The following is a 13770-nucleotide window of genomic DNA, read 5'->3' as shown; positions in this document are numbered from 1 at the left end:
TTCCTCTCCCCTTCTTTCCCCTACCCTTCTGGTATCACTATTCCTACTCCTGTTCCTGGATCCTTTGTGTCATGAGCTCCCATCTCTTATCTATACCTGTGCACATATTCTGGTCTAGTCTGAATTGAGAAGCTTCACAGGGGTCTTGGTAGTGGGGGCAAGGAAGCCTCAAGGAACCAGAGGAATATAGTGTGTTTCATTGATGCTTTACTGCATTATGGTGATTCATCCCTTCCCTGTGGCCCCTCTGTGGGGAGATTGTTCCATTGTCTAGAGATGGGCTTTGGGTCTCTGCGCCAATCTTAAAGAATATTTTAAGTTCTATAATGCAGTACAATGCTTCTTTTGATAGGATATTATTTATACCCAAACAAGGAAATAGAATTAATACCACTATTATTCAAATTTACACACCAACCACTAAAGCTAATGATGAAGGTCTACAAACTTTCACAGTACCTACCTAAATTAACACAGATTGATGTAGAAAACTTTAATAGATCTATAATGCAAGAAGAAATAGATCTGGTCATTAAAATCCTCCCAATATAAATAGCCCCAGGACCATACGATTTTACTGGGGAATCTTATCAAACATTTAGAAAAGAGTTACCACCAAGTCTACTCAAACGATTCCACAATATAAAAAAGCATAACATACTATGAAAATCTTTTTTTGAAGAAAATATAACCCTGATACCTAAGTCAACAAAAATTCTAGCCAATAGAATTCAACACATTGTGATTAAGTGGGACTGAAATGAGGTACGCAAAGATAGTTAAACATTAGAAAGGCAATCAATGCTACTTTTCCTTCATTTGAAGAAGGTGCTAGAATTCTTCATTTATCTCATCATAATCTTTAGTAATTGGTATGTAAATTTGGATAATAGCTGTATTAACTTGCCTTATGTGTAGGCATCTACATATTGTTCAATCACAGGCAGCAGTGAACATTAAGATAGATCTTGAAACGTTTTTCTTGACAATGAACATGATGTAATTCCTCTTGAATTGATCATTCTCAGCCTAGTAAACCATATGATTGCCTGACTCAAATGGCTAATACCAGTCCACTTCAGCTCACTCTTGCCTAAGATATCAATATTTAGGTGTGCCATTTTATATTTGATGATTTCCAATTTTCCCAACTCATACTTCATATATTTCCACATTCCAGTTATCCAAGATGGATATTTCCCGCTGTTTCTCCTCATTTTGAATCGTGTCCCATCAGCAAATGAAAGTCCTCAAAGCTTTGCTCTATTCATATTATTCAGATGGACTCTGCTTCAAGGTGGTAGCTCTTCCCCAGTCATGTTTGAGTGCCTTCTAACCTGAATGGCGTAGCTTTTGACACTAGACCACTCTTCTGTAATTATTCCTAAGATCTGCAGTGGCTCAAAAATGGACTATCTCGTCCTTATATACTTGCAAGATGATTTCTCTACCTTGAGTTTAATTGTTCTGGCAGATCCCCTTGGATGCTTCTACTTTCACTGGGCTCTTTATGAAAGCATGATTAACATGGAATACAAGGGTATTTCAGGGAAATGGCCTGAAGTCATCCACTGACAACAGGGACATGTTTAAACATGCAGAAACATGCATAAACTGAACCATAGTAGCTATAGTTTTAGATTTATCCTAAAAATTTTAGATGGAGTGATGACACAATTGGGCTGCGAACCAAAAGGTGAGTAGTTTGCTGCTGGTTTCATGAGCATTAATTATGGATCTAAGCAAGATGAAATCCTTGATAAGTTCAATCTTTTATCTGCTTATCATGATGTTACCTACTGATCCAGTTGTGAAAAGTTTGTTGCTCTTTACGTTGAGTTCTAATCTGTACTGAAGGCCACAATCCTTGGTCTTTATCAGCAAGTACCTCAAGACCTCCTCACTTTCAGCAAGCAAGGTTGCAACATCTGCATATCTTAGGTTGTTAATAAGGATTCCTCAAATCCCATTGCTGCATGGTTCTTCATATAATCCAGCTTCTCTTTTTGCTCAACATACAGACTGAATAATATAGGGAGAGGATACAACCCTGATGCACACCTTACCTGGTTTTAAACCATGCAGTATTCCCTTGCTCTGTTCATACAACTGCCTGTTGGTCCATGTACAGGCCGTGCGTGAAGAGTAAATAATAATTGTTAGCTTTGTGCAGATAATAAATGTAGTGTTACAAATAAATGAGGAGACACAAATATATTAAGACTGAACTGGGTATTTGAAAAATGAGGCAAAACCCAAAAGCCTAAATACAAGAAGAAAATATTTTTAAAAAGAAGAAAAAATATACTGAAGGTTAATTAATGACAGAGTAAGAAAAGAATACATAAGAGAAGTGGGAGAAGCCATAAGTAAATGTTTACTATTTGTGATAACATAATAATTAAAATATTGTATATATATAAGAAAAACTTTACACAAAACCCAAAAGTAAGTGTATAAACAGGGAGATATTATTTGCAGCAGATGTGACGTGATAGCTGATGTACTCAATAAATATTATTTAGCCGCAAATTATTGGATCGATAGTTTTAAAACTCATAAACAATAAAACCATTAAAAATTATGATAGGCAATTTAAAGAAAAATGGAATTTTTAAATTCTCATTAGAAAAAATAAAATGAGAAGAAGTGAAAGTGGAAGTAGGAACACAAATTGAAACTAGAATTCAGCATTGTTTTATTGAATGAACTGGAGAAACATGGAAATACTGACGCTGTTGGGAGAGTGGTGAGCACGTGAGATCATGCCCTTCCATGGGATGCAACGAAGGTCACTAAAATGCCACCCATGATCCACAATGTCTACTTTTGGCAATTTATTCAAAAGAAATAATCAACAATACCTCTGGAGAGAACTTTACAAAGCTTCTTATTGACTTATTTGTTATAAGAGTAAATGTACAAACTCTGATTGAATCTGTTGTTTAACCTGATGTTTCAGTTTAGGTTTGTATTTCTTAGATTTACCACCCTCCAACCTTTTCATTGTGAATTACTTGGGGTTTACACATCATTTTTGCATTCAACAATTTATAAAACCTCCCAACTACTTACCTGGTTTCCTTCCCTTTTTGCTCTTTCTCATTTTCCTCTTGTCGTATGTTGTCTCCCCCTTCATCCAATTAAACACATATCTTTCTTCTAGCCTATTACTCCCGCCTCCCTTCCATATGCACCCAACTCTGTTTCATTTTGTATGAAAACCTTTTCTTGATTAAAAAAAAATAAATGACAGCAAACTCATACAATATTTGTCCTTTTCTGTTTGACCTATGTCCCTCAGCATTATGTCCTCCAAATTCATCCATGCCATGAGGTGTTTCAAGTTTCATCATTATTCTTTACGATGCAAAGTATTTCATTGTGTGTATGTACCAAAGTTTAGATATCAATTCTTCCACAGATACGCATTCAGGTTTGTTTCCATCTTCTTGCTATTGTGAACAGTACAGTGATGAACGTGAATGTGCACACATTTGTTTGTGCTATGCTATTTACTTCTGTGGGCTATACACCAAGTATTGGTATTGCTGGGTCATGTGGGTTTTTTTATTCCAATTGTTTGAGGAAGTGTTATATCACTTTCCAATGTGGTTGTACAATTTTACAGTCCCATAAGCAGTGTATGAGGGTTCCAATGTACTGACACCCCTCCATAGTTTGCTCTTTTTTGATTTTGAGTGCTCCACTGATTTGCCAGAAACCCTGGTGGTGTATGGGGTTATGTATTGAGCTGCTAACCACAAGGTTAGTTGTTCAAAACTACCAGCTGCCCCACAAGTGAAAGACCAGCCTTTCTATTCTGGTAGACTTACAGTTTCAGAATCCCACATGGGAAGTTCTACACTGTCCTAAAGGATCACTATGTGTCAGAATCAACTCAATGGTAGTGAGTTTGGCTTTTGATTTACTGTTCTGAGAGTTTCAAACATAGCTCTAAAGCTGCCCAGCAAGGTGCAGGGCACTGGTAACTTTTACCAGCTCCACTCAGGCAGAGAAATATTTTGCAGCTGCTTCTGAGCATGCAAATGTGGTCTGGAGAGCTTCTTTATACCTGGAATGGCTCATCCCGCTACAATAGCTTCTTGTGCTGTTGGTATTCAGTTCATTTTAGCTTTAAAATTTTTTCTTCAGATTCAAGGCTTCAAGTTTTTCTCCTATATTTGTTTTCTCACGTTTGAAGCAGGGTTGTGCAGTATGTCTTTCTAGGTCGCCATTTTAACCAGAGTTTCTTAGACTGCCTTAGGAGATATTTGTATTGTAGTCAGTGCACATCATTTCCCTACACTCTACATTTATTTATAGCACACAGAAATCAATGACACTAATTGCATTCACCACATTGTCTACCAATTGCCATGTCCTTATGCCATTAATTAATGCTAAATTAGAGAGTAATACAGAAAATATAAATTCACAAGGGAAAGAAGACCAAGAAACTCAGATAAAAGGAATACTTTTTAGAGTCAGAATTCATTAATGGATCCAAGGATGGTTCATAAGGAATAAATTGCACCAAACTCTACCAAATGTGATCACCAATAATAATAATCAGAATAAAATTAGGTTGGAAATGAATTGTAATAAGAATGAATGTTACATTTTAATTTATATTGACGTTATGATTGTACAATTACTCATGTTAACACAATTACATGAAAACTTAGTGAAGTAGATGGTTTTCTGTTAAAATATGAAACCTCAGCAACTGACATGCATGAAAGTAATTGTAATAAGTCATACTAATTGAGGGGGGATAGTACATAGAGTCGCAGCAGAATGAGCCAACCTATCATGGAAGAAGTACAGCCAAATGCTTCTTAGAAGTGAGCATGAATCCAAAGCAACTTGAGGGAACTAGACAATGACAACATCAATGGAGAAGGGAATTAAAACCTCACCTTCATTCATACTCACCCCCCCTCCACATAACCACATACTGTGTAGCTTCAGCTAGCTTGTGCGATTTTTCATGATTTTTTCCATTTGCAAATGGAAAAAACTTTTGAAGCCCTTTTATACAAAGCAAAAAAGGTAGGTTTCTTTCAAACTTTTAAGAAATGAACATTTCTGTTATATGAAGAGTTTGAGAAAATACAGACTGTATAATGAGAATGATCCCATGTATTCTTTAATGAAAACGTTTTAATACACAAATCTAATAAAAATTAAAAAGATCATGCATTAAACTCAGAAACAGCCTCTGATTCTGAATTCTGCCAGCTTTCACAAAACACGTCATCTCTCTGAAATGAAAGTTATGGAAATTTGTGCTATTTTCCTCTTTCCTCCTCCAAATCCAGAGACACTCATATGTGTGTAAGAGAGAGCTTTAGATCAGAGTCATGTATATTAAGAAAATATTCCAGTCCAGTCCAGATCAAGTTCATAATCTGACATTAGCCCATAAATCCAATACTAGTCCATAAACCCCTCTACAGAATCACACAGCACATAAAATGACACAGAATGCAGGAAGATCACAGGCCAGTGGGTGCAAAGTCTTGTGTGTCCAGGGTTTTCACAGGTCTTAGAGTGGCCCCATGTGGCTTGTCAACAGGAAGGTAAAAGCAGAGACAGAGAGAAAGGCCAGCTTCCAGCAAGCCATTTATCTTGGTAGTCCTCCAATCAAGCTGTGAGCTGATTGACAGGCTGAAGTTCACCCATGTGTTCCTACAGGAGCCATGTTGGCAACCCTCTCCAAATATCACAGTTCACCCCTTGCCAACTTGGCAATAGTACATACTTCATTTTTATTGCTGTTTTTATTGGAGACTATTACAACTCTTATCATAATCCATACACCCACCCATTGTGTCAATCACATTTACATATTTGTTGCCATCATCAATTTCTAAACATTTTGTTTCTACTTGAGCCCTTGATATCAGCTCCTCATTTTTCCCTCCTTCCCTCACGAACCCTTGATAACTTATAAATTATTGTTATTTTTTATGTTGTACAATGACCAAGGTCTCCCTTCACCCACTATTCTGTTGTCCACCACCCTGGGAGGGGGTTATATGTAGATTATTGTACTCAGTTCTTCCCTTACCCCCCACACCTTCCCCATCCCCTCCTGGTAACCCTACTGTCATTATTGGTCCTGAGGGGTTTATCAGTCCTGAATTCCCTGTGTTTCCAGCTATTATTTGTAGCAGTGTACACAATTCTTTAGTCATGTATACTTTTTAAAACCAGACAATAGTAAAGTCATATTTATGCCTGACAAGATTAAACTAAAATATAAGCAACTCAAAATATGCCAGCTTCACTTAAAATATTCTATAAGTGAACAAAACAAAATATTCTATGTCTAATAACTGCCATTAAGTGAACACATATACCATAATCCTATAATCCTATGAGCATATTCCCCCTTCCATGAACGTTTGTAAGCCAGCCACATCATGCTTTTATCCTCCCATTTTGGGTATCCAAAGTCTATATTGCCCACTGAAATCAATCCAGAGCTCTGAGGAGACAAACATGTTCTTTGATGTGAAGAAACTTCATTCCATTTGGATCCTTGGGGGTCCGCCTCCATAAGCAAAGTCAAATCAGGACATGTCATTCTTGAAGTCAGCAGCAATATGCACCTGTTCACAGGCTCAACATTCTTCTCTTCATCTGGTTGGGTTCTGCTCAACTCAATATGGCCTGCCTCGATTGGCCTATAGGATAGGGAAGAATCATCCCTGTGTTTTCCAAGACTGTAACCCTTTATGGAAGTAGTAAGCCTGGTCTTTCTCCTCTGGAGCCCCTGGTGTTTTTGAACTACCAACATGGTGGTTGCAGTCCAATGCATAACCACTACACCACTAGGATGTCTTGAGCACACAGGAAAGAATGCAGAAACACTGAAGGAAGCAAGCCTGCACACTGCAATTAAGGAAGATAATTCTTTCTTGTTTAAATTACCCATGCTCCTGAAAAAATGTGTATGATACAAAAACTCAGGTAAAAAGGTAAATAAATAATTGGCCTAATTTTGAATCATGAAACTTATGCATCAGGGTAATACTGTGTCACCATATTTACTCCATCTTTATGCTGACCAAACAAACTGAGAAACTGGACTATGAAGAGGAATACAGCATCAGGATGGTCAGAAGGCTCTTTAACAACTGTGATTTGCAGATGACACAACCTTGCATGCTAAAAGCCAAGAGAAACTGGAACACTCACTGATGAAACTCATAGAGTACAGCCTTCAGTATAGATTACTACTGTGTGCATGTATATATATCCCATTTGAGGATTTCCCCCACTCAAACTAGACCAATAAACAGCACTGTGATAAACAGAGAAAAGATGCAGATTTCAAGGTTTAATTTTACTTGGATCTATTATCAACACTCATAGAAGCAGCAGTGAAGAAATCAGCAGCTAACCTCATATATGAAAGGTGAACAATGAACAGAGAAGAACAGAGAAAAATGGATACATTTGAATTATAGTGTTGGAAAATCATACTAAATATACCATGGATTGCCAGAAGAACAAATAAATCTGTATTGGAAAAAGTAAACTCTGAATGCTCCCTAGAAGCTAAAATAGAGAGACTTTGTTTTTGAACTTGGTAACAGGAAAGCCCAGTCCCTGGAGAAGGATACCAGTCTTGATAAAGTCAAAGGACAGTAAAAAAGAGGAAGCCCATCAAGGAGGTGGATTGACACAGTGGCTGCAGCAAGGGACTCAAAGATAACAATTGTGAGGGTGACATAAGACCAGGCAGTGTTCTTTTCTCTTGCACATGGGGTCACTATGAATTGTAGTGAATGTACCTACCAAGAACAGGGCCTTCAATGAGCTCTTCTCTGTTGAACACAGAAAACTATATAGGACATCACACAAGTTTCCATGAGGGATTTAGAACAACAGTAACAAAAAAGGTCACTACAGTCATAGCTGTACATAGACAAAGCATAAACATTGCTCAAGCTACAGAAATGACAAAGCATCACCCATCCTGACTGATAGGAGGGATAGCTTAATCCTTACCAATTATAGCTTTCACTTCTCTCCAGTCTTCCTGATTTCTAGAGAAGCTATTGCTATGTCCAATTAGAATTGCCAATACTTTCTAACATCAAATCCAGATCACAGCAAACCTCACCAGAATCAGCCAATGCTCAAATTCTGCAAGACCTTTCTAACACCCTGAGTCTGGAAAGTTCCTCGATAAATGCAGCCTTTCCTGATGAAATGAGCAATAAGCTAGCTGTGTGTTCCTGGTGGTTTGGGATGGAGGACATTGGCAGTTGGACTAATCACATTAGTTGGTCAAAGGATTTATTTTCACCTCTTGCACTTCCATAGGTTCCTAAATTTATTTGGCCTACTGCCTTCTTTTCAGAAAACTAAACTAAACTAAAAATCATGACTCAATGGCCCCCTGACAATGAAAAACTTTTGTGCAATAGCCCAGAATACAGAGTAAACACTAAGAATCTGCTTTTGCACTCCCCTGGATCATTCCAGAAATTCCAATATCAACCACTTTGGGAGATCCTGCCTCTTATTCTTCCTTGACAAATGTGTGGATGGAGAACTGCTAAGTACCAGAGACTAGAGAAAAGAACAAACAAGGTTTTATTATAAACTATGACATTCTCTTACGGGATTTAGAACCCATTCATTGTTGAAAAGAAAAAGAATTAATATAAATTAATTTTGTTAGGGCCTCTTTCATGTCCTTGTTCCTGAGGCTGTAGATGAAAGGGTTCAGCATGGGTGTCACCATCGTATACATCACAGCAGCTGCAATGTCCTTCCCAGCCGAGTGGGAGGATGACGGGCTGAAATACACAGCAATAATGGTGCCATAGAAGAGGAAAACCACAGCCAGGTGGGAGCCACAGGTGGAGAAGGCCTTCCACTTTCCCTTTGTGGATGGGACTCTCAGGACAGCAGTGGTGATGCAAATGTAGGAAACCAGGATGCAAACAAAGGGGGTGATCATTATCAGAACCCCATCAGTATTAATCACCATCTCATTGAGCTGTGTGTCAGAGCAGGAGAGTTTCAGGAGAGCAGTCACATCACAGAAGAAGTGGGGGATCCTATTGTCTGCACAAAATGAGAGTCGAGCCATCAGCAGGGTATGCAACAGAGCATTTCCATTGGCAATGCCCCAACACCCAACAACCATCAGGGCACAGAGCTGATGGGTCATCTTTGTTGTATAGTGTAAAGGGTGGCATATGGCAACAAAGCGATCATAGGCCATCACAGCCAGGAGGAAATTGTCCATGCTAATAAACACAATGAAAAAATACATCTGTGTGAGACACCCAGGGAAGGAGATGGTCTGACGGCCGAGTAAGTGATTGGTCAGAATATTGGGGACGATGGTGGAGGAGATGCAGAGGTCCACAAATGACAGGTTGCTGAGGAAGAAGTACATGGGGGTGTGCAGGCGGGAGTCTGTGCTGATGGTCAGGATAATGAGCAGGTTGCCCAAGACTGTGGCCAGGTACATGCCCAGGAAGAGCGTGATGAGGATCTGCTGCAGCTGGGGCTTCCAGAAGAGGCCCAGGAGGAGAAACTCGGAGACAGTGGACTGGTTTGTCCAACTCATGACCATGGGATTGAGTCAATGCACAATAACCAGTTCAGGCACCTAGACAGGAGTGATTAAAATCAGGACAAATTCAATTCCCAACTAAGGCAAGTTTGCATATCAGTAATGGAATTGACCCAAGCAAGATCTTTTCAGTCCACCTTTGTTCCCAATTTTCCACGGTCACTCATGATCCTATTACTACTGGATTCTGGTTGTATAAAATTGAAAATCACACAAAAGTATCCAGAGCCCAACTGAGTAACCACATTTTTCTCTGCTTACATTTTTTTAAAGCCCCAAACAAGAGAGACGAGTATTTCTTGGTTTATCTCAAAGTTCAGCTTGTTCAAGACTCTTTTTTATTGCTCCCAGAATCTAAAAGAAGTTCATTATCTTCAAAAGCAAATATTGCTGTATCCTCTCTTGTAACCTTACCCAGGGGAGATAGATTCTCTAGTTATCAGATTCCCTTTAATTCTGCAGGACTCGCCAGTGCTTCTTCCTCTTCTTTTTTGTTAGTTGGGATGTAACACATATATCATATAATTCCGTATTTCAATCACATCAAGTAGAATTTACAATTGCTATCACAATCAGTTTCCAAACATTCATTTTCTATATGGACTCCATGACATCGCGCCTCTCTGCCCCACTGTATCTCTTGCCCAAACCATTATTATAATTGCTGTCCCTATAGATTCATCAATCCTAGGTTTCGTATACTAAAAAATGAAAGAGCATATAACACATCTTCAAGAGGGTGACATCCATGCACATAACACATCTGAGATATGCTCTACTATGAACAAACATAGATGAAAGAAAATAATACAAACTCTTAGAAATAAAGGTTAAGTCTTGAGCAAGTGAGACACAGGCATTCATGGTCTTAGTCCTCTGTGTAGGAAAGTTGTTTGGGGAAAATCACAGAGTTGGCATTTACAGGAGTCTTTATGGTCACCGGTGCCAGATTCCCTGAGAGCCTCATTAGACACAAGAAGCCAATAATTGTCTCACCTGCTTTGGGGCCCCTTTGGACCAGAAAATGAAGCCAATGAATATTGTGCAACTCTTAAGTCAGAACTTACAGATGAAACCATATTTCTTGTTAAGATAAGTTCCAGACACAATCCTTTAGATAGAACATCAAATAGCATCACTTTGTTGATCCGGGCTTTGGTCTATGGATTTGGAAATTCTATTCATCAATATTTTTCTTACCTCAGAAATTTGAGGATTGCATGTTGTAAGTGTAAACCTGTTTTGCTTTTGTTCAGTTCTAGTCATCTGCTTAAGAGTTGCATGGTCAGTAAGTGTTGTACTGCAAATTTCAAGGTCTGCAGTTCAAACTCACCAGTCACTCCATGGGAAAACAATGAGGCAGTCTGCTCCTGTAAAGAGCAGTCTCAAAGAATCAGAATTGACTCGATGGCAATGAGATTGATTTGGGTTTTGACAACTGTATAGGCTGACTGATGTGCTTCACTGTGAAGATGCTGGGGGAATATTGACTCTTAATCCCTAAAACATTTGGTGTGAAGGATCATCTCTTTGTGATGAGGTGATGAGGGAAATGGACACGGATATTATCAGGACAAGCACAACATGTCATGACTGAGGAAATCAGGGTATGGAGCAGATTCCTCTTTGGATGTCCTCCCAATCACAACAGATCATCATGTTCTCAGGATTCCCCTACACCAGCGGGTAAAATGTGTGTACCCTTGCAGCCCAGTTTATACGACATCATTCTTTCCTGATGACCCCACTGAGGAGTCCTGAGTGGATGAAGGAATATTGAACTGAATCAGAGAAGGTGTAGGTCATTATCAATAAGGCTTGGTCTGAACATAACCATCCAGAAACTGGAAACTCTCCACATGATCCGTCGAGTGGAAAGCAAGTGTCTGTAGAGAGAGGCAAAAGTTGCAAATACAGACAGATGAATGGAGAACAGCTGGAGGAAGTATGATGTCTTCCAACTTGGGGCTCGAGATTTTCCTGATAATTTGGTACATTCTGGCTTTGCTCACTGTTGTCAATGATAAAGCACAGCCCACCAAGCCCTGATTATTTACTTGCAATTGTTTAATGGTCTGGCAGTTATAAGCTGCTTAGGATTTTTTTTTTTAACAGCAGGGACTAAATCCTACAAATAAATTGGAAAACTTCTTTTGTTGGATTGGGATTTTAAAAACCATTTTTTGTCTCACGTGGGAGGTCAGAAGCAAGAAGACAGAAGATTTATTTTATTTTTTCTTGGACTTTTAGTACAGTCTACTTGGTGAGCTAAATTAGAGTTGGAGGTGGAGACAAAGACTGAAGGTTTCCTTTAAAACAGTTGGAGGAAAACGAGTGGATGTAATTGTCCCAAGAGAAAGTCTAGAATTAGGTGGAAGAAGTTCAAGAATAAAATTCCAGAGCACAAAAACATGATATGGATATGGTAAAGGAAAGGGTGACAAAATAGGGAAAAGGAGAAAATTGTGTGCACAATGCTAAAGGACACATGCACTTATAAAAAATGAAAGATAAATAATGCCAGTGCATAAGAAATCAAGTAAGATGATTGGATGAATAATATAGGTACATACTTATGTAAATATATTTGTATATAATGAAAGGGGCATAGATCTCGCTACATATATTTATTTTAAGTGTAAAGGTAGCAGACAGACATTGGGTCTCTACTCAAGTCCTTCCATAATGCAAAAACACTTTGTTCTAATGACCTGGCATTCGGTGATGCTTACCTTCCCAAAATGATCACTGAAGACAAAATGGGTTCATAAGCAAATGTGGTGAAGAAAGTTAATGATGCCCAGCTATTAAAAGATATAGCATCTGGAGTCGTAAAGGCTTGAGGATAAACAAGTGTCCATCTGTCTGGGAAGCAACAAAACCCACATGGAAGAAGCACACAAGCCTGTGTGATCATGAGGAGTCGACAGGATCAGGTATTAGGCATCAGAAGACTCAAAACACATAATCGTATAGATAACTTTGAGGTGGGGTAAAGTGGAAACCCAAATCCCATCTTAGACAATTGGACATCCTCATAGAAGGGTCACTCAGAAGAGGTGAGCCAGCCAGGGTGCAGTATAGCACCAATAAAACATGCAACATTCCTCTAGTTCTTTGATATTTTCCCACCCCCACACCCGCTTTCATGGCCCCAGGTCTACCTTACAAATCCAGCTAAACCGGAGCATGTACACTGGTAGAGTTAAGAGCCCTTGACACACAGAATCCAGGACAGATAAACCACTCGGGAACAATAATGGCAGTAGCAATACCATGAGGGCAGTGGGAAGGTGGCGGGAGAAAGGAGGAAATGATCACAATGATCAACGTACAACCACCCCACCCGGGGTTACAAACAACAGAAACGTGGGTGAAGAAAGAAACGTGGGTGGTGTAAGATATGAAAATAATAATTATTTAGAATTTATTAAGGGTTCATGAGGGTGGGAGCAAAAAAATGAGGAGCTGATACTAAGGGCTCAAGCAGAAAGGAAATGCTTTGAAAAGGATGACAACCTATGTACAAACATGCTTGATACAATGAATGTATGGATTGTTATAAGACCTGTAAGAACCCCCAATAAAATGATTAATTTAGAAAAAAAGGAAAGGAAAGAAATGTGGTCCCAGGTTGGGTCCTCTAAAAGCACACGTTATGATGTTTGTTGGGGTACAAGATGTTTACCAGAGATGAAGACATGTGGAAGGGGGAGTTGGAAGCATAATTGTGTAATAGGAACACATGTACAAATGTACTTGATATAATTAATGTATGGATTGTTTTAAGAGCTGTAAGAGTCCTCAATAAAATGATTTATTTTAAAAAAAAGTAAAAAACACTAGCAATATTAAAATGGCCACAGAACAAATTTCAGTCATGGAACATGTAAGAAACACTTGAGTCTAGCACCCATTCAGGTCACGTCAGGAGGGAGGTCCACTGAGAAGGTTCATATCTTGACTTGTGAGTTACTGCTGTGAGTTTTATTTGAAATAGTCCTTTAAAAAGAGCTGATGTACAAGGTAGACAACTGGGGAGGAGGTGGGGAAAGAGAAAAATTGATGAAAACAAGGAAGAAATGGGTAACGGGGGAATGGGGAGCTAACCCACCCAAGGGGATGGTATTGTTTATATCTCCACAGGAAAAGAGGGACCA

General features: G+C 38.9%; 1 protein-coding gene across 1 annotated transcript; it reads right to left on the bottom strand.

Annotated features, from left to right (window-relative positions):
- Window positions 1-8659: 8659 nt before the first annotated feature.
- On the bottom strand, window positions 8660-9610 carry LOC101654818 (olfactory receptor 1361-like). The gene has a single exon (XM_004706207.2). It carries the CDS (start codon window positions 9608-9610, stop codon window positions 8660-8662), a length of 951 nt encoding a protein of 316 aa, XP_004706264.2.
- Between the last annotated feature and the right edge of the window lie 4160 nt (window positions 9611-13770).

The sequence above is a fragment of the Echinops telfairi genome, unplaced genomic scaffold, assembly GCF_000313985.2.
Source record: "Echinops telfairi isolate 266 unplaced genomic scaffold, ASM31398v2 ScPeMD7_5;HRSCAF=22, whole genome shotgun sequence".
Classification (NCBI taxonomy): Eukaryota; Metazoa; Chordata; class Mammalia; order Afrosoricida; family Tenrecidae; genus Echinops; species Echinops telfairi.
Note: the sequence above shows the minus strand (reverse complement) of the source record. Positions and strands in the feature narration are given on the sequence as shown.